This window comes from Mauremys mutica, chromosome 2, assembly GCF_020497125.1.
Source record: "Mauremys mutica isolate MM-2020 ecotype Southern chromosome 2, ASM2049712v1, whole genome shotgun sequence".
Taxonomy (NCBI): Eukaryota; Metazoa; Chordata; order Testudines; family Geoemydidae; genus Mauremys; species Mauremys mutica.
Genome location: NC_059073.1, coordinates 99,188,488 through 99,210,117, shown reverse-complemented (window position 1 = coordinate 99,210,117; position 21,630 = coordinate 99,188,488). Strand labels below are relative to the sequence as shown.

Here is a 21,630-nt window from a genome sequence, read left to right as displayed (position 1 = left end):
GAGCATAGGTTCACATGCCCCCCCCTCCATATTTCTGCCGGGGTTCACACCAGAATGTGGCCAGCGGCAGCCTTTTGGCACTGGGCGGGAGGGAAGGGCTGGGAGTTGCTTCAAGCTACGGGGGAGGCGGAAGGGGGGGAAGGGATAACCTGGCCTGTGTCTTTGCAGCTCTCATCTCTTCACCCCACCTCCCCCTTCCTGCCCGCAAAATGTCAAAAGGCAGCTAACACCTCAAGGCTGCTGCTGGCCACCAACATAACCCTCTGGCTACAGGAGGGTTAAGCCCTAAGGATGCATTGTGCCCCAGGGAAGCTGACTGCAGGGGGTTCAGGAAACCCTGCCACAGAGGTGACTCAGCAGGTGAGGGTGCCTAGGGGATGAACCCAAGCTCCCTGAGGGCAGGACCCAGGGTGGGGTGGAGGGGGTCAGGTGAAGAGGGTGCTAAGTTCTGGCCCTGGCAGCTGCTGTGCAGCCTGCAGGGTCAGGGCATGAACAGGCTGGAAATTGCTTCCCCCCTACCCCCCCACCCCCACCCCCAGAGCTTAGAGGCTTCCCTGTGCCAGTGCTGTTCAGGGCTTTAGCACATGTAGGGCTTAGCTCCTCCCGGCCGGCACCCTGGACTGGAGGGTCTTGGGCTTTCCTGGGGTGTTGGCTCAGCCAGAGGCAGTAGGGGAAGGAAGGAGCCTGCCAGCCAGGCTGTTGGTGAGCTGAGGACTCTGGACCGGGGCTGCTTCTCTGCACAGCACTGGGAGCGAGACGCACACTGCCAGTGGGGATATGGAGGAGCAGTGGGGTGGCAGGGGGAAAGGGCAAAGCAGAGAGAGGGGGAACATGTAAAGGGATGATTGGTGGGCAGCAGAGGCACCTGCCTGAACTCACCAGCCACTGCCACTTGCAGTGTGCAGCCAGTGCCATCTGGAAACAGGATCGGGGCAGGGCTCCACTGGCCGAGATCCATCACGCAGCAGGGGCTGTGCTGCTGGACCATCAGGGGGAGCAGCCAGCCTCGCACGCTGCATCTTCACCCCAAAACCAGCCTTGCACACCCACCCCCCATCAACTTCAGCTGTCTTTTAATACATTTTAACAGATGGAAACCAGGAAGAGACACTACACTATTTGACCAACCTGGTTTCCTGGATCACTGTTTGAGAAGTGCTGATATATAGTATAATATAGCTAATATAGTCCATATATTAAAAGTCCCCATTTTTAACAAATTTTTGCCTTTCTCAGCCCATGTCTTCCTTACTGTTCGTTACTTTCATTTCTATGTTTGAAAACAGTAAGGATATTTGTTTTTGCATTCTGTTTACGTTGGGCTAGATGAGATCCTAAGCTCTATGTGCACAGAGGCAAAAAAAGCAGAAGAATGTATAAGGGAGCATTTGTTTCCTATGCAAATAGCTGGACAGAATCCCTCCCACCACTCGGGTTGACGGGGTGGTATGTTTGTTCACACACTGACTCCCTGCAGCATAGGAGGTGAAAAGAGCCGGCTAATGCATATGCTGCTGTTAACAGCTTGTGTTATCTGGGTGTGCCCCTGTGCCTGCTCATAGGAGGAAGCAGTGCATTGTGGTGGGCTGCACAAAGGCTGATTAGAAGTTCTGTGGTTTAACATATGTTTTTTCCTGCTTCTTTTAATCAAAATCAGTATCAAGAGTGTGAGGAAAATCTATTCAGTATAACTACTGTAGTTCACTAGTAAACAGTACTGAAGAGGGATGGTTGTAGGCCTGAGACACTGGACTGAGACTCAAGAAATTTGGGTTCAGTTCCTGCCACTGCCACAGAGTTTTTGATAGGCCCTGGGCAAGTCACTTCCCCTTCGTGCTTCAATTTTCCCATTTGTAAAATTGGGGTAATCACTTCTTACCTGTCAGGAGTGTTGTGAGAATATATTATCATTTGTGGTGCTCAGATGACAGGAACTATATAAATAGTGTGTGTGCAGGGTGGTCCCAGGATTGGGGGAGTACATGTGTCTTAAAACCATCTTTGCCCCCTCTAGTTGGCTATTTGAGTGCTCCTTGGCTACAGTTTGGGTCTGGCCCAGTAAGATTTTCAGAAATAAAATCTAAACATTTCAAGGAAAGTGAAGTCTAATGTAATATTGACTGTTAAGTACTTCTCACCTTGGTTATGATGCTCAGAAAGTGTCTTTGTTTCAATAGTAGAACAGATGAATAGGTTCTCCAATCTTTCTTCAAACAAAAACCCCAGGACATGGGATCTACCATAGGTTAAGGGGACACATTTTTGTAGAAAGGCTTGTTAAAACAGTTTCCTCTATAGTTAGCATAGGAAATAACTAGCATGATTGTGTAGTAGTATCTGTTGGCAAATGTTGACAATGTAATGTTGGCTGTAGCAACCTTTTTGGGGTCTCTGAAGAGATGACAAAGCTATTGGTTGTTTTCAGTCACGAGACCCAGGAGGCTGAGTTTTGAGAGATTGTTGGACTATTTGTTTAAGATAACCTCTGTAGAGTAAAATCATAGGCCAGATCTGGTTCTGCAATAACTTTTACACAACTAGCATGCAGTATTTTTATTATTTCTACCTGAAGAGATCTTGTTCATGATATCAGACTCTGGTTTCCTCAGTGGGGGAAAAAAAAAGCTATGATTGCATTGTTTAGTCCCTATCTCTGTATTGTGGTCTCTCGCCTTTTGTGATATCAATGTAAAGTCTGCTGAGAACCCCAGAAACAAAGGTGCTCTTGGGGCCTGAGGGGTGGCAGGGAGGGCCAGTCTCATTTTCTCCTTTTGCTTTCACTGAATATGTTTTTATCCATATAACTGTTGATTTGAACCTTAGTGGAATGTGAAGAATTCCTGCCTCTTCAAACTATTGATGATCTTTATTATTATCTTCTAGCAACTTTGGATCATCACTGGCATATTTTGCTCATTGCTGGAGGGGCTGCTGCCTCATTATTACTACTGGTCACCATATTGATCATCAGCATCACCGTCGTTTATCGTAAAAAGTAAGTAGAGTAGCAGATCCAATTCCTTAATGACACTGAGTAGCTCTAAAGTCTCTAGGACCTCATAATGGGGTGTGGAAATGTAGCAATTTTTAAAAATTTACCCCTTTTACTGAAAATTTGAAATGTCAACACTTGAAAAATTCTGATGCTATAGCTGGTAGAAAAAACTGTGAATGTTTCAAGATTTTCCTAATTTAAAAAAAAATTTGAATGTCAAATTTTGAAAAATTTCAACACGTTCTAATCTTCATGCGCCTACGAAATGCTTTCATGGCATAAACCACAACTGGCATATTCTGTGATTACATGCTAAGGGATTAAGTTCTGAATTTGTCATTTCCTACTTGAATGCCTTCTCCCCGCTCCCCCAAGTTTACTGCATCCCCTACCAAATGACTAAAAGATGTTGAACCCAGATTTTATATCTTTGTTTTTTGTTGAAGTGGCAGAAACAACAGCAACAAAATGAGACATCCCCCCACCAATAAAAAGCAGTTTTAGAAAAAAGGTCATTTTAGCTAATTGGCAAATATGTCTTTATATTCACCTGAAATGGGGTTGTTTTTTTTATGTCCAAACGTTGTCCTTAGCACTATATGAGACAAAGTCAAGTAGGTTATAGTCTATAGTCTATAATTCAGACACTCTAAGATGCCTAGGGACTCGGAGGCGAGGCTGATCGGAGTTTCTTCTTTCTTTTGGTTTGAGTAAGGAGATAAAGGCAGCCCTCCATTATCTCTCTCATTTCTAGTTCTCCCTGGGAAGCAAAATCCCAAGATACTAGATGGCCTTTTAAGCCTTTTTTGGTTATTATTTTTGTACTGATGATATTGTACAGATTTATGGTGCTAGAATTAATCTGCTAAACTATGTAAATGTGCATTTCCACTGTAACATTCCTGTTGAATGTGTGTCACCAGAAAGAAAAGGAGAAGGATCATGAAGGCCCTCTTGAAAGCCCTGTACTCTGCTCAGACCCGGGTAAGACTGGCCAAAGAACTACTTGCTTTTTGCAGGATTTTTTTCTTTAAATGTGACAACATGAAAACAGTACTTTCTGCAGTTCGCAATTTAGACTGTACTCTTACTATTGGTGCTTTTTTCACTGTCTCTCTGAAATATGCTGATACTTGTAAGAGACAGCATGGTGTAGTGGTCTGAGCACTGATCCAAGCACCAGGAATTCCCGAGTTCTAATCCTGTTTATGGGCTAGTCATGCAGGCCACCATTCTCAAGTCAATGGGAGTTGCAGATGCTCAGCAAATCTCCAAATCAGGCCCTGTGTATTTGTCCTAAATATGGATATATGGACTGGTTTTGAGCTCCCAAGGGGAAAATCTGGCTTTAATATCTTTCTGAATTTCTGTTTCTCCTTGAATAAAAATGGATTGCTAGCTTAAGAGGAGTGCTGCAAGGGTTAGTTAATATTTGTTAAGGACTTTGCCAAAATAATTAGCACTTCGATGTTTAATACTGTCAGTGATCCTTCTGTGATATAAGATGTTAGAGATGATTGCAAAGAACTTACCTTTAGGCTTGAAAGCTAACCCCATCATTCCTCCATATGTTGCATGCATGTTTAATTTTGGAAATTAAAGGTAACATTGGTTCATTCTATTATTCTATTATTTGATGCATCTTCAGTTTGTCTTAAAAGTAATACCTAAACATATTGCATATGTATGCAGGACTTCTGCCATGGGAGAAGTGTAACAGGAGAAATTATGTGCTGTGTCTGGGGGTGAGATGTGAGTTCACCTACTCTAATTTTGTAGGGCAGATACCTAATTTTCAGAGGTTTCCCTCTTTTTTGTTCTTTAGAAGTGGGACCCTAACACTAATACTTAAACCTTTTTAGAAATGTGTGTTCCTTATGATATATTATATAATATACACTAATTAATATCATATAAATCATATAGAGCCCTAAGAACGCTAAGGTGAGGGAAGGGTGCCAACTTAATTCTGCTCCTGTTTTTCCTCTTCATTGACCCTCAGTCCTGGCTCCTGAGACCACCTTTGCCATCTTGCCCCCTGAACACTATGTAACCTTTCGCAATGAGTGTGGGAGTCTCTTGCTGCTCCTCCCAGTCACTAGCTTGTACATAAAGCCACTTTGAGTTGCATGGTAGAGATTTCTTTAAAACTCCATCTGTGCTCCTAGTCTTCGCTGCCTCCCTTCTGTCTTATATTGATCAGAAGAAGGGTGAAGCAGGCTGTAATGGGAGTAATCCCTGCACTCAGAAATCTTCCCTTTTTCTGTGATAAGAAGCCCTAGTGGGACCCATTCCCACTTTAGAAACAACCTAGTTCATAAAGCAATTAATGCATGAGCAATCGTAAGTTTTTTAAGACTGGACGAATCATGCAGTTGTTTTCATCTATCTACTATAGCCCATTTGAAATTATTTGAGAACTGTTTTGAATAGCAGCCTAGTTTCCCCAGCTACTTGATCCTATAATGATCCTGTATTTGTGACAAAAGTTGTTGTTTTTTGGTTTGATTTTTAATTTGGAAATGGGTGAGACATAGTAACTACCTTGGCTCATTTTTTTTTTTAACCGCTTACCACTTAAACACTCTGGATCAGATCCTCAGCTGGTGTAAATCTGAGGAGTTCCATTGAAGGCAATGGGCCTACACTGGGTGAGAATCTGGCCCCTTTTTCTCAGCCTTTATTCTCTAATGAAGGGAGGAGTTGCAGTAGCAATTGTTATTTCTGGGCAAAATTATGTGATTCTGGTTTGCAGAGTGATCAGGCTTTTCCGATGAAATCTTGGGCTGCATTTCTAACTATAGTCAGAGACTTTGAGAGGGGATTTTGGCAGCTGGAGAGGAGAGTCAAGTTTGGGGTGGGGAGAAGGGCTGAAAGTAGAGCTGTCAAGCAATTAAAAGAATTAATCGCAATTAAGCACACTGTTAAACAATAATAAAATGCTATTTATTTAAATATTTTTGGATGGTCTTTACATTTTGAAGTATATTGATTTCAATTACAACACAGAATGGGATGTGTACAATGCTCACTTTAAATTGATTTTTGATTACAAGTATGTTTAAGGTAAAAAAACATGAGATAGGTGAATTGAAAAATACTAATACAAGTACTGTGCTGCAATCGCTTTATCATGAAAGTTGAACTTACAAATGTAGAATTATGTCAAAAAAACCTGCATTCAAAAATAAAACAAGGCAAAATTTTAGAGCCTGAAAGGACTCAGTCCTACTTCTTGTAAAGCCAATCACTCAGTTAAACAAGTTTGTTTACATTTGCAGGAGATAATGCTGCCTGCTTCTTGTTTACAATGCCATCTGAAAGTGAGACCAGGCGTTCTCATTGCACTGTTGTAGCCAGAGTTGCAAGATATTTACGTGCCAGATACACTAAAGATTCATATGTCCCTTCACGTTTCAACCATATAAGATAGCTTCTGAGAACACAGTTTGAATTATAGAAGCAGCTCTTGTCTCAGAGATCTAGAGCAGGAGTTCTCAAACTTCATTGCACTGCGACCCCCTTCTGACAACAAAAATTACTACAGAAATCCAGCAGAGGAGATTGAAGCTTGAGCCTGTTTAAGCCCTGCCACCCTGTGCCAGAGGGAAGCCAAAGTCGAAGCCCAAGGGCTTCAGACCCAGGCAGCGGGGAAGCAGGGGCTGTAATGAATCTTTAGAGTATCTGGCAAATAAATATCTTGCAATGCCAGCTACAACAGTGCCATGAGAAGGCCTATTTTCACTTTTAGGTGACATAAACAAGTGGGCAGCATTGTCTCCTGCACATGTAAACAAACTTGTTTGTCTGAGTGATTGGGTGAACAAAAAATAGGACTGAGTGGACTTATAGATGCTAAAGTTTGACATTTGTTTTATTTTTGAATGCAGGATTTTTGGGCATAATTTTACATTTGTAAGTTCAACTTTCATGATAAAAAGATTGCACTACAGTACTTGTATTAAGTGAATTGAATTTTTTTTTATTTTTACAGTGCAAAAATTAATAAAAAATAAAGTGAGCACTGTACACTGAAATTGAAATCAATATATTTGAAAATGTGGAAAACATCAAAAATATTTAAATAAATGGTATTCTAATACTCTATTTTTAACCATGTGATTTTTTTTTCAATCGCTTGTCAGCCTTATCCTAGATGTTTTGAGAAAACTCTGGAACTGTTTGAAATGTTCAGAATACTAAAAGCACCAACTTGTTCCAGGTTCCTCTTCCCATCTCTGTTCTCTCCAACCTTACCTTCACTACTGCATTATCGTCTAGTGCTGTAAAAGAGATCTGAGCTCAAACAGCTTTTCTTCATTTTTCGGACATTCCTATTACTGTTGTTCTGAGGGCATCCAAAGCCCAACACTAACAGGAGCTCTTGAGCTTTAGTTCGATTATGAGCATCTCCCTGGATTAAATAAAGTGTGGCTATCTAATGAACCACTGATTTGCAGTTCACTGTTGACATTTTTTAATGGCTTTATGTTCTTCTAGCCCAGTAACAGTTATGGAAGATCCAACTTTCGTGGCACACCAAACAGCGGAAGAGGAGTAGCATCAGTATCTGGGGAGATGCATGAGATTTATATCAACTACAGAGACTTCTCACGCAAACCTAAGACAAGAGCATGAGTTTCCTTCTCATGTCTGACTAAAGTAAACAACGTAGAAGTAAAGGCTTTGGATCATAGGCTTTATTCTCTTTGTACCAGACTGACCTTTATTTTTTTAGTCTCCATCAGCTAAGTGACTTTGATTTATCAGTGCAGCAAGAGATTATTTGTTTGTCTATAATTTACACCTTCTGAGGCTTTAACTACATTTCAAGCAATCTTTTTGGGAGGGAGGGAGGGAATAAATTAAGAGGCCAAATTCACAGCTGGTGTACGTCCCATGGCAATGGAGCTGCATCTGCCTACACCAGGTCTGAATCTGAGCCTGAAAGTTTATATGAACGAGTGAAGCAGAGGGAAAATGTGTTCTTTTCTGTCTAGATCCAGGTATTTAACATCTGCAGTGGCACTTTATACTGTGTGCTTTATAGAGTGGCAGCAGAATGAAACTGTTTTTGCTCACTGGTAACATAATACCTGCATGTGAAGTGACAGGATCAAATACATCAGATTTCCTCTTGCCCAGAATAAGAAGGGTTCATAGGAGCCCACCATCCCTCCCTCTCAATGGTCACACATGATGTTCAAGCAGTCACTCAGGTCCTTATTGTTGAGAAAAAGATAGAAATCTGGCCGTGAGGCACAGCAGCACACTCAGGTGAAAACAAAACACAAAGACTCAGTCACTGACAAGTTATATTTAATAATAATTTATTATAAGGTTTGGTTGCACAAAAAATAAACAAGAACAAGGAGGATACAGGAATAAATGAGGCAAAGCAGAAGAAAAAAGCATGATTAAGAACACTTACAAAATGATATGTATACATACACACACACACATGTGTATATATTCTGCAGGAACCTGCAGAAGAAAATGCACAAAAATAGAAAGAAAGAAAGAAAGAAAGAAACAAACAAAACCAGAAGGCAGACCTGAGAATTAGGGTCTACGCATCCTGTCGGCCCTTTACACAAGTGCTTTTAGTGGAATGTCTCTAGGCGTGTGCAGGACAGTCACTTTAACATGAGGGAGGAATCCAGGTAAGTGAGTGCTATCATGAAGACTAATAGTCACATACGGCTGCATACTATAGTGCCTCAACATACTGTATACGGTATGTCAGGCTGATTAGTCACGCCTGCTTGGCCTGGTGCTCCCTTTCTCTTTAAACATTAGTGAAAGTGGTATTGAACGTGAATATTTCTGGAAAGGGGAAAAAAGTTAATGTCATTCTGACTAAATATTAGTTACCAGTTCCATTGAGTTTGGCAGGGAAAGAGCATTGACAGCAGCCTGAAAGCTAAAAGCTGTATTATTTTATTATAGTTAACCTCTTCCGACAGAAGGCCATTTTCATGTGAATAAGAAAACAGTGGTCTGAATTCTTCTGGTCATTATGTGGACATGGGTGTCCCAAGCTACTGGGGAGGATCACAGTATTGTGCAGCTAGCCTACACTTCAGCTAAATTGAAGTGTTGCAAGACTAAAAATTCGTTCAAACCTAGCATTGAAGAGTTTCATTGTATAGAATGTCAAACACCATTAGAAAACATCTCTATTTTTTTTTGATCTGTGTACGCCTCAACAAATACCTATACACATTATAAGGGGTACTTTTATTTGTTTCCACTGACTGAAGGATTTAGGAAATGTTAGCATATGAACGATGAAATTGCATCATATTGATGAGGATACACAGAAATGTACTCTTAATAAGTTGGGTTTGTTTTTTTTACCTGAGTTATCACATCATACCAGATCATTGCAAATTGTGCACAGTATTACAAGTAAAACCCTGTATCAGCAGGCCTTTTCTCTAACCTAGGTCTGGTGATCCCATTTATATTCAAATGACAAGCTGTTAATATAATGAATTCCACTAGCTTTATGTTTCCCAGTCAGAGCTCCGGATGCCTCAAGATATAATAACCGCAAAGTTGGTAGTGCCCCCCTATCTTTTTAGAAGCAGAGTTTTCACTTGTAGTGCATCCATACTAGTTTAAAAAGTTGTTTTTACTGAGGGTGAAAAAAATGAGGATTTTTTTTTAACTTGAATAGCTATAGGATCGCTTTATTTTGGTTTGTTTCTGGTAAGTGTCCTTGATATTTCCTTGACATGCTATCTGAGGCCATTATAACGTTTCTGTGTACATTTTTTTTTCAAAATAATTGAACATTTTCCAGATTTTAGGGGGAAAAAAATCTATACTGAACATCTTGGCATTTTGTTTAATCTATTTTAATTCAAATTCCATAGATGTTTTGCTTCTACGAAGACAGTATACAGGGAAAATTGTGTCAACACATCACACATAGCATAATAAAAGTAATATATTAATCCTTTCCAATAAACAGACCAAGCAAAAGCTTAATTTTGTACCATTATTATAAAGCTATATCAGTGAACAGCAGCTGAACCCCAGCTGAAACCATTAAAAATACAACCTTGTCAATATTCTAAACTGGCAGCAAAATCAGTAAATTACAAAAATCTCTTAAGACTGAAGAGCCTGGCTTGGAGATACGTACGTACATACATACATACACATTTATATAGATAAATAATGTGTATGCATGCACAAGTTGTCATAATACATCAACATTGCCAACAGACAGTTTCTTTTCTAAATATAGGGAAAAACTTTGCTACCACTGTGTTGGCTAGTGCTGATTTTTTTTTTAATGGCAATCAGTGTAGGTGAAGAGTCTAAGCACAGCAGTTAGGGGAGTGGGATTTAAAACCTCTTAAAATGTATGAGTGTGGCTAGAGGGACTGTCTGTGGCAAAATTTGCATTGTTTTAAATTAGTGTTTTAGGTACCCGCTCTGAAGTCAGACAGCTCATAGGGCACTATTTATGACTTAGATGATCAAGCTCAGAATTTCACATAATAAGACCAAATTACATCCTTAGCAAATGTAAGAAATGCAATTCCTTTTACAGGTGCTTATTTCCTCTAGGGCAAAAGTATGCAACTAAATTTTTCAATCTCTTTTGAACAGTAAAATAGCAATGATAAACACTGAAAAAGATTGAAATAAGTGGTGATTTCTCTCTACAGCTTAAAACAGTTTTAAAAAAATCAATGTCCCACCAAGATAACAATAAACCCCAAACAGCAGCCAGATTATGGAATTTACTGAAGGCTGTTACAGCATTACTTATTTTTAAATAACCAAACAACCCCAGGCTCCAGAAACATTACTTAAATAAATAAAGCTTACAGGATAAAGCATATTTTCATTAAACAAAAGAGATATTTAATTTGTTAATCTTTAATTAAGGGAACTCTTAGCAGAAAACTGGAATTATATTGATAGCAGCTTTTAAGAAAGGGAAAAAAATGGCTTTTCTTCAGTGACACATTAAATGTGCTATGGCTAGTTGTATGCATGCATGTTGTATACAAGGAGAGAGACGTTTATGTTTAAAGCAGAAGTCCTGTAATTGATGGCATTATGAAATCTTTTAAACTTAAATACATGTCTCTTGAAAAACGGAGTCCTCCAAAGTAAAATAGTATCTGAAATTGGCCTATTCTGGCAGCACTTCACCCTACAGAGAGAGCCATCTTCCTGGTTCATGAAAAATAGAAAGAGGATTGAACTCCCACTTTAAGGTGCTTTGGGTAGATAGTATAGCAGAGAATTGAGATGCTATATTGAAATATTTCCTTTAGCTCTCTTTATTCTTAAAAAAATGATGTGTTTTAAAGAGAATAACTAATCTGCATCCTGCCAAGGCCTCCATCGTAACTTCCCACTTTCTGTTCCTCTTGGCTATTCCTTTCTCTCCTGCCCAGCAGAGCGCATTTTGTCCACTAGTAGTTGGAGGTGTGAAGTAACGTCTGGAGGGTTTGTTGCTGAGAGGGGGAGAGGAGGAAGCTATAAGTGTATGTTAGGTTGTGCTTGAAAGATTCAGGCAGGAAACTTGGGGAAAGGTCTGGGCTGAGCTATGAAAAGAAACTGTTTCAAATAACAGATCCTAGGGAGAAGATTACTTATAGTCTTAAAACTTCTGGAAACCATGAGGCAGATTATTTCTCATATCTACTTTACACCCCTGAAGTTCCATTTAACTCATTAGGCTAAGTGATTGTCATGTGGCGATGCTTCACTGAAGTCCGAGCAGTGACATTGATTGACACCAGCAGAGTTACCATGTACCTCACTGAATTACACAGGTATAAGTGAGAGGAAACCCAGGCTTTAAATGCTTCCACTGAATTCAATGGAGTTGTATTTGCTTATACCAGGGCTACAATTAGTTGCAAATGCCTTGTTTCTCCAATTAAATCTATTTGTTAGCTCCCGTCTTTAATGATCATCAGGTAGCAAGATGACTCTCTCCATGTTCTGAGACATTTTATTTTAAAGCTATTAATTAATTATGAAATTAACACCACTGAGCTGTTAAAAATGATGACATTGTGAAACGTTAGAAATGTGCACATTTCCTTTTACATGTTTTATGTCTAGTTGGACACCAACCTGAATAATTCAGGCTCCCAATCTAAACCCTGCTCATAGAATTATTTAGATGATGGGTAAAATTTTCAGAAATATCTACATGATTGAGGCTCCTAAGTCCCATTTTTCAAAAGTGACTTAAGCATTTAAGAGTATAAGTACCACTGACTTGCTATGAAACTTAAGTGCCTAACGACCAGATTTTCTATGGTATTTAGACACCTACAGATGTGGATAGGCAAACTGTCATATTTTCAAAAGCACTGAAACAGGTTACATGCCTAGCTGCCTTGGAATCAATAGGAGATAGGTGCTGAACCAGCTTTGGTTCGTAACCAGGTGTCACTCACTTCTGAAAATGAAATGTAGTCTCCTAAAGCACTCGGATGCATTTGAAAATGTTACCTGATGTTTTAATCAGTTCTCAGAAAAAGTAACTCAGGTGTCTACCTCCCACAAGCTGAGATATACCTGGAAAAATTTAGATAGCCCATCAATGCTGGAAAATATGGACCTTTGGGTAAGTAAAATCTGCCACGCTTTGCTGAAACACATTGCTGTTTGATTTCCTAATTTTGAAGGTTCTGAACAAAATGTTGCACTGAATATTTCCAAAATCTAGTCACCGCCCTCAGGGCTTCCAAGACGGAGCTGAATTCTATTTCAGAGTGAATGATGCAGTTATCATGCCACCCGGCCTTCTGCTAGCACTGTGTCTAATACAAAGATGCATTCTGGGCACTGTTATTTTTCCATCATGTGGGGTACTCAAAAAAATAAAATAAAATAAAATAAAAGTTTTACCTTAGTTAAAAAGATAAGTTTGTTAGTATCTATGGTATAATAGTTCCTTATGCTTTCGCTTGGCAGAATTCAATTTTTATTTTTTGTAATTTTTGACTCATAATATCAATGTTTATTTGTAAGCTTATTTTTAATTCATTTAAATTTTCACTATCGTGAAATTATGGGGATGGAAGCAACATTATATGTCAAAATAATCATCAAAATCTAAGTTCACAAACAGCACTTTTTGTACTGTGACTATCGATACATTTTGCTATTATCAATGGAAATACTTTTTCATCAGTGTGTGTGTGTACGGAGAAATCAATGTTTACAGCCATTTACCAATTAAAAATCTAATCCTTTCTAGCCTGTCTATACTTTATAACCTAGAATACTAGAAATACTGAGGTAAATTTTATAAAGTTATCTAAGGCAATTGGCATATTTTTTGAGTAGCCACTTTCCTGGTAACACAGCCAGTACTGAGCAAAGTTGAAAGTAATTATGGATAAAATTGGAAATAGCTGAGAGACCCTGGGTGCCTCTCTATGCCAAGTGGAAGAAGGCACCACCATACCATAACTCACCTGAGGTCTCTCACACTCACTATGACAACAGTGAGGTGGGGCAATCAGTGTGAAAAAAGGCATCCTGTAAGGTATCATATCAAAACAGGTAACATGCCAGTCGTCAATATTATTGCACGGTTTAGCTACAGGTGGTGTATAAAGAATTATAGCTGTGTGATGGAAATATGGTCTTGAAATGTGTTTGGCCAGCAGTGCATAAGCCTAACCCAGACAAAGGAATGTTGTTTCATCTACTTCACGGTGTTGTCAATGTAAATTGAGCAAGGTGAGGAGAGACACAATGGAAGTACATTTATAGTAAACACAGCCATCAAACTAGCAGGTAGGGGAGATGACCACTTACTGATCACAACGGGGTATGTTGTACCCCCAGGAAGCCTTCCTGGTTCTTAAAACAGAGACAATAGACTTTGGAAAACATAAGCAGAAACCGAAAGTCGCATTGGCACCTATCACCTCAGAAACACAAGGGGCCAGAGCTCTTGAAATCTTGATTCTTCAACCAAGCGGGGAGGAAGAAGAGGGGCTGAAGTCTCTGGGAACTGACTGTAGGTGAGAAACCTGCTTAGACACAGATTGTAACCTGCTGAAGTTAAGTTTTAGTCACTGGAAAGTATATTTTGTTTGTAACCTTTCATATCTCTTTCACGCCTACTTGAAATCACTTCAAAAACTAGTGATCAGTAGCACATTAGCCATGCTAAGTTATAGTCAAAGTACATTTTGCCACGTTTTTCTTTTATTTGTTAATAAACAGTAGTGTATATTTCAGTTCTGTTTAAGTGTACACTCTGCCAACACCATATTTTCTCATAACTTAAAGAAGGTATTCAGGAAAATAAATGTTTTAAGGTTTAATACTATATCCTGCAGAAGATGTAAAACCTCCATAATTGTGCACTAATGTATCGTGTAGGAAATTACACAGAAAGAGTCTAGTGAGAATCTGTGGCAGAAGCATGAGAACTAAGGGTCCTCATGTTTTCTTACTTATAATTGCAGACACTGTTTTTATTCATATAAATGTTTAATCCATTTCTGAAATGTTCCAAGTTATTTGTTTCAATAAAATCTTGCATCAGTGAGTCCCACAAGTTAAACCAACTATAAATGAGTTTCTTTTATCTAGATTAAATAATGCATTTTAACATGAGTGCTGATGTTCTTATTTACCCTTTTCCATAATACAAGAACACCTGACTGACCCTCTCTGCACAAATTATTGTTCTGTAGGAGCTTGATCCTATGAGGTGAGCAAAAGGTGCCAATCTCAGCTCCCATTGAAGCCAGTGTAAGTTGAACACTTTGATGAGGGTTGAGTACCCTAAGTTTCCACTGGATTCAACAGGAGTAGAGGGTACTTTGCAGGATCCAATGCCCTATCAGTATCATATCTCCTAAATTACCCTAATCCTTTTAAATCTTTCCTTGTTTTGACTCCTCACCCCAGTCCATGCGTCTAATCTTTTTGTTGCCCTTCCCTGAGCGCTCTGTTTACTATGCCCTTTTGGCGAGGAGGGGACCAGAGCTGAATGCAGGATTGAAGATGAGTGCATTTCATTTATTACTGTTTTTCTTACTACAGACTAAAAAAGTGCAATGCAACTTTTACAAAAAGCACCTCCAGAATGTAGATGCTTGATTTCGTTGTCTGTCATCTGAGGAAGCTCAAAAGACTCCAATATTAATGTTGTCACAAGGATAGCTTTATTATGCACCATGTTCTGTTCTTGCTACAGGAACAGTCATGACAATAGATGTGTAACTGCCATCTTTGTTCTCATTACTGGTGTAAAATTATCAAGAGACTGGATTAATTTTATGCTGTCTTTGTTACAAGACAATGAAATATATATTGAGAACAAGAAGAATATAGCATACATTAAAAATGAGGGATAACTTTGCTCAGAACTAAAATAGTTACATGAAAAATCCCCTGTAAAATGTATGAATTCCCCTGACTCTCCTAAGATTATAACAAAAGAAAGGTGCAAATCTATTCATTCTCATGACGCTTTCTACACAGAAAGATAAGGCGGAAATGGTGAAAACTTAACCCTTAGTGCTGTTCAGAATGAAGTGTGAAATTACAAAATACAAAACTAGACATGGAGACAGGAATAGTTTCCTTCACTAGTCTTAGGAAGATATAGTTGCATTTGAACGATATTGATTTTTGCTTCAGTCCAAAGTGTAGCAGTTATGAGATCTCATCATGGAAAACAAAGCCTACAGGTTACCAGTTAAAATCCAGCCTAGATTGCTGGTGGCCAACCTCCATGCAGAGACCTATGTGACATTGGCCGATGATCTCAGTGAGTTTCTAATACACAGATAATGTCAGCCCCCCAAATCACCAGCATTCTTGGCACTAATTAGCACGTTTGTAAGCAGTTACAATGGAGGCCAAGGACTGAATGAACAAGAAGTCTGAACTCTACACACAGGTTGCCATTACAGTTCAAGGTTGAGAAGAAGTACTACCCCTGCTGCATCTGTTCTGCATATAAATAAAGGACTTCATTGCTCGTGAAACATGCTGAATTGACTGCCTTTCTAAAGTTTCACTAAAATAAAAAAAGCCCAGTCTGTCTTCAGCTTACCAAACTAGTAACTAAAGAGGTTGGTTGTGAGCTGTTAATATTGTGAGCCCTAGTAGTGAAATTATTGCTATAGGGATTTTAAGATGTTTTTCCCACACCACTCATAAAATTGGATCTGGTTAACAGGGAGGCACCAATGCAAGGCATAGCTAAAACAATATGTTTTTTATTTTACTACATGATTCCAATTTATTTCTATGGTGTCAAAAGTAAGATTTTTTCCAGAAACTTCACGTTAGACCTTTGCAAGAATGAAACAGAACAGCTTTCCTAACAAATTTGATCCCTGCATTTACTTTACCAACAGATTCATTGGCTTTTTTCTATTGCTCTACCTCCGCCAACTCAAGGCCATAATTTTAGAAGGACAGCGTGTAGCTGGAAAACTGGGATCAAAACGAAAAAGACAAAAGCAAAGCCCAAATATTTATACAATTTTTCTACAGGCAAGACTCTGAGCTCTAGATTTCAAGATCTTTGAACACAGGCAGGCAAAATTGATCCATAATAGTGTACGCTGAGCCGAATTAAAGCAAAAACGGTCATAATGTATCTACTTAAAAACTGGGTGGGCACTGACAACCCTGAGAAAACTACACTACTTTAGCAGCATATTTCATGAATTAGCAGTGGGCTCCACTCCATTTTCTCTTAGCTGCCCTATGTGAATTCTGTAACTTAGAAACATCAGCATGTGACAGTCCACTAGAACATCTCACATGCTAACATTCTAGTTAGGTGCAACTCTGCAATATCTCATTTGTATATGACTAACGTACACGCTGGGTATTTACATTTGAAAGGTCCTTTTCAAAGTGTAAATCAAAGCTAATTAGATATATTCATGTTACCAGAAGTCATTTTGTTGCCCTCTTGCTCTACACAGCCCAGGAGCTGAAATCAGAGTTCATTTTTTCATGCTTCAGGAGTGGACTTCTTATCTGTGTATGTTGCACAGGAATGAAGCTGAGACTTGACTAGGGCTCTTTGTGTCTCAAGGCTCCTTATGGACCCTGGTGGGCTCTAGACTGCAACTCAGCTATGTGCCAAAAAGGTGTCTCCTTCTGGCAGAACCCCATTAGGAGCTGTGTAAAGCTTGTTTCAGTGAGAAGCCACATGCCATGAGTTACCATAATTCTATGAAGGCAGTGTTTGTTTGAGATATGGCTATCAGCTAGCACTAGCCATTCCTGGTTCTTGTAGGACGTGTAACGCTCTTCTGGGGAATGACAAACCCAAACCTCTTCAGCGCTATCACCTGCAGTCTGGGGTAACACACATAAAGCAAGTGGTGCAGTCCACTCATCTGCTTCTGAAAATCCCTGTGTTTGTGGTGTCCATTTTTCTTTTAAATGAGTCTTTATAGAATGCTGCAAGTGCTGCTGTGTCTGTCTCTTAAGAGTTATTTCACTGTCTGAGAAATCAGGTTTCCTATAGGTATAATTTAACTTAATTTTGGACCTACTTTCCCTCCTTTTTCTTTTCTTTAAGCTTTGTACCTGAAGGTGCAAGGAGTGGTTCAAGAGTTGATAAAAGTATGAGTGGTTTGGAAAGTATTGTCGCTCAAAGTTATGGAGAAAAAGGCAGTTACTAAGATTACTATAAGTGCCTTTTTTTTTCTTCAGGGGGCAGCAGATAGTTTCTGCAGTTTCAAGGGCTAGAATAAAATAACACAGCTTATCAGCAATCATACATCACCATATGAGGTGGTCACCAGCTGGGGTCAGACAGTAATATCATCCATACAACACAAAAGCATAAAATCTCCATAATGCGCTATAATCAGAAGCAACTGCTGCTGGCTACCCTCAGAGGTTGGATTCTGAAATATATGGACATGTGGTCTGGATGGCAATTCCAATGCTTCCATTTTCACTTTTCACTCTGCCAGTTCCCTGGGTTTTGGACCACGAAGTATGTATAATTATGAAGTGACCACCATTGACGTCACTGAGAGACACAATGAATGAGAATCTGAATTTGAGGTCACAAAACACACGAGAGCATTTAGACCAAGAAATATGAAAGAGATTAAACACACACACATTTTCTTTCTTGTTGTGGGAAAGCTGCAGCATTTGCAGTTACAAAGAAGTAAAAATATTAGGCCAGATCGTCAAGTAAATTTGGCATAGCTCCTTTGAACAATGGATTTACGTCAAATTATACCAGCTGAGGATCTGGCCCCTCATATCAAAATTCACATGTAACTTTTACAAACGGAAATATTTTCCCACAAGCAAACTATCAACCTGATTTTCTTTTTAAAAATGAAAAGTGTAGATGAAGCTTTATTGATGGGGGCAGTATCATGGGTGCAATTTGCTGACAGTGTGGGATAGCGTATTTCCATTGTGGTGTTAGCCCACTGGAATATGCTACACCAGGGGCTGGTCTGTTTGTGAATGTGGTGGGGGGAGGGGCACAATACGGATTGGGAAGAGAAAGGCAAAGAAAGAAAAGAATAACCTTGATTAAATGAATCAGCTGCACTTTGTAACAAACAAATCACAAACCTTTTCATTCAGCAGCTGTTCACTGAGGTGTATAAGCTTGCAATCTGTTAGCCTGTAGAATGTTTAGAGAAAAGTCAAACATACCGTATCAATAAATGTTTAGTCAAAGCAGACATTTCTTTTGTACCTTTTTATAAAAAAACAAAAACTCAGCAATTTTTCAGTTAAATTACCATAGATAAAACTGTTCATGTAATTGGAAAAAGAATCAACTGCTCTTTTCCTTGTTATACTTCTTCTGCCAGGCCTGACAACTAATGACAAGAATGTCTCTGGTAATCGTGGCAAACAATCCATAAAGAGAATGGACTGTACGGTTGGCTCACACAATACACAGCAAGCAGATTTTTGTTCCCCCAATTTCCAGCATTTCAGAGCATCACATGCTGCACATAAATAATTGATGACCCTTTTGAACAATTAAATATTCAGGACAGCTCAAACTCATTCTCCACACCTACATTTGTGCCTTTCACATTATCCCTTACTGATTCTCAACAAACTTAGCAGGGTTTTGTTTTTTAAATGCCTTTCAAGCACGGAAAGGCCTACTTTAGAATTGTTCCATGTCTTTCCAAGTTAAGTGGTTAATTGATCCACAATCATACACAACACACAATGTGACTAAAACACAAATCTGGGAAAGTAACTGAAAAAATCAAAGTAACAATGACCAGAAGCACAAGAATAGAGCTAGGCTGCTAGACACTAGCAGAGAATCTAGCTCAGAAGGTAGAATAGGAGATTGCCTTTCAAGAATTCAGCCCAGATTCCTTTGTTTGAAGAACAGTTTCCCCTCTTTTTTGTAAATATATACTTGTCATAACAGTGACAGTCCTGTTTAGATATTTTGCAGCTGTGAAGACTTCACAGGTCTAAGAGCTGGATTCTGCCCTTTAGATATTTATGTACAGCTCTGAATGGCATTCATAGGCAGAAATTGGCCTTTTAAAATGAGAGCTATACTAGGTAGTAATATTACTTTTAATGAACCAAATTCTATTTCCCAAGATGTTACTAATCATTATCTTGTTACTCCCAATATATACGTAGAGTTAAACATGGTAGCTATGGGAGCCTGATTAAAAAGGTATTCACTCCTTTTTGTAATTGCAGCTTTGCTTATTTCTAAGGATAACATCTACAGTTGCTATACTGTTTAATGGACAACACTTTTCCAGTACCAACTGGAACCAATGGGCAATCAGTTGGATATAAAAAAGGTGGGTGATGCCAGTGGGAATGGAGATGGGCAAACTTGACCATAGTGTTGGGTGACAAGTCTAAAGTGTGTCATCATGTTTCCACCCAGAACAGGTGGTGTCCAGTGAAGCAGAAACCTCTGTTTCACAGCAAGAGGGTTTCATTGGATTCAATTGCTTTCTTACACCTGGAAATCGGTCTGGTTGTTTTTACATATGGACGAAAGAAAATAAAAATTAAATAAATAAAAGACTTAGCCTGTGCCTCAGGGAAGTTGCACTGCAGTTTTTAATCTTCACTGTGACCAGACTGGAGCTGGTAGGCCTCAGTTTTCATTATAATTTGTCTTTCATGGATTTTGAGGGTGCAAGTGGCTTCCTGGCCCTACAGGCAGGTTCCAGGCTCTATTGTCTCTCTGGTCATCTGTTGTGTGTGTATCATTGGATGACGGCTGAACTGTAGCTGAATCCATAGCTGCTAGACAGCGACAGGGACTGCTGGTGCTCCTTGCCCGGCTCTGAGGTGTAGCTGGGAAACGTCTGTGCACGAGACACCTTTGCTGAACTGAGACTGTGACCTGGAACGAAGGCAGAGAACAATGTATTATGAATCACCTTACTGAGCTTCAAAATCAACTGAGCTGAAAACGTCCTCTGAATAGGCTAATAAGATATTAGCCATAGCTCTTTCTGAACTGGCAACATCCTCTATACAAACAAGTGCATCAGCTCCATACTGTATTTGGACCCTTTTAGCCAAGGAACACTCAGACAGAGGAGAAAAAGAATGAACCAAGGGTTGGGCTGCATTTTCGGGTCTCTTCCTTTATTTCCTCCATGAATCAAATTCACAAACACTGATTTATTCATATTTACTCCCTTGTTCCTGGGCTTTTCAGCAAGGAATGCCTCCAGCGACCCCTGCACCCCATATAATTAGATTCTGTACCATTGTGGGTGTGCAGATACATAAGGATTATTTGTGAGAGTAATTTCAGGAGCAGGCTGTTATGGGAGAGAGTGATTGTAAATGGGAGTCATCCTTGCTTTCCCCACATGAAATGACTTTTTATTTTATTCACTAACAAAATATGTCATTTTTCACAGCAATAATTAACAGTCAAGCTCTAAAGTGCTTTTCTAGGGAAAAAGGCTATGTAAGTCTCACTAGTTCCTTTGGAAGCTGTGGAGAGCTTTTACCAGCACAGAATTCAATTAGTTAAATCCTTTGGTGGATGTTGAATTACACACTATCACTAGGTATCACCCACACCTACATTTCCCTTTCATTCCCTATTATGCACTATGCTCTTCCCTTACCTTTCTTTCTCCCTGTTCCCTTTACTTCTCTCACTCCCAAACTGTTCCTTCTTTCATGCTGCCCCTTGTGCTTGCAACAGTCTCCCTCCCACTTCTTGTCCACCTTCTTTCTTATTTAAAATCCCTCCTCAGCACCCATCTCTTCCATAAATTCTTCCTCACCATAGATTCTTATGTCCTCCCCCTTACTTAAATTTAGATGTTTAGATGTGTTGTGTCTTGTTTGTGTTAGACTGTAAACTTTTCAGAGCAAGAGTCAGGTCTTATTTTGTGGACTATCATGTATACTTATGGTGCTTTATAAACACTCAGTGATAATTAACTGAGTTAATAATTCAGAACGAATGGCAACCCCTCCTCACATGAGTAACCCCATTGTTTTCAATGGGATTACTCCCATAAATCATACTCCATGCAAAGGTGGCCATAAGCATAGATTATTTGCATGCTAAAGTTGCATGCAGAAGACATGAAGGTTGGGTAAAAACCAGCATTGTGCATTTGGACTTCAGAATTAATCTG

The 21,630-nt window shown here is 39.4% G+C and overlaps 2 protein-coding genes across 5 annotated transcripts in view; one reads left to right on the top strand and one right to left on the bottom strand.

Annotated features, from left to right (window-relative positions):
• CD226 (CD226 molecule) overlaps positions 1-7,738 on the top strand; it is a 39,932-nt gene extending 32,194 nt beyond the window's left edge. The window contains exons 4-6 of one of the 2 annotated variants that reach the window (XM_045007633.1): positions 2,884-2,995; positions 3,919-3,979; positions 7,496-7,738. In XM_045007633.1, coding sequence (XP_044863568.1) covers positions 2,884-2,995; positions 3,919-3,979; positions 7,496-7,633 — 311 coding nt within the window. In that variant the 3' untranslated portion in view covers positions 7,634-7,738. Of the gene's footprint in view, positions 1-2,883; positions 2,996-3,918; positions 3,980-7,495 lie in introns of those variants that run through there. The other variant, XR_006577397.1, reaches the window with a different exon arrangement.
• An 11,024-nt stretch (positions 7,739-18,762) lies between these two features.
• The window catches only part of DOK6 (docking protein 6), a 395,012-nt gene continuing 392,144 nt past the window's right edge, over positions 18,763-21,630 (bottom strand). For all 3 annotated transcript variants that reach the window (XM_045006143.1, XM_045006142.1, XM_045006144.1), the window contains one exon: positions 18,763-20,366. In XM_045006143.1, the coding sequence (XP_044862078.1) occupies positions 20,227-20,366 (140 nt within the window). In that variant the 3' untranslated portion in view covers positions 18,763-20,226. The remainder of the gene's footprint in view (positions 20,367-21,630) is intronic.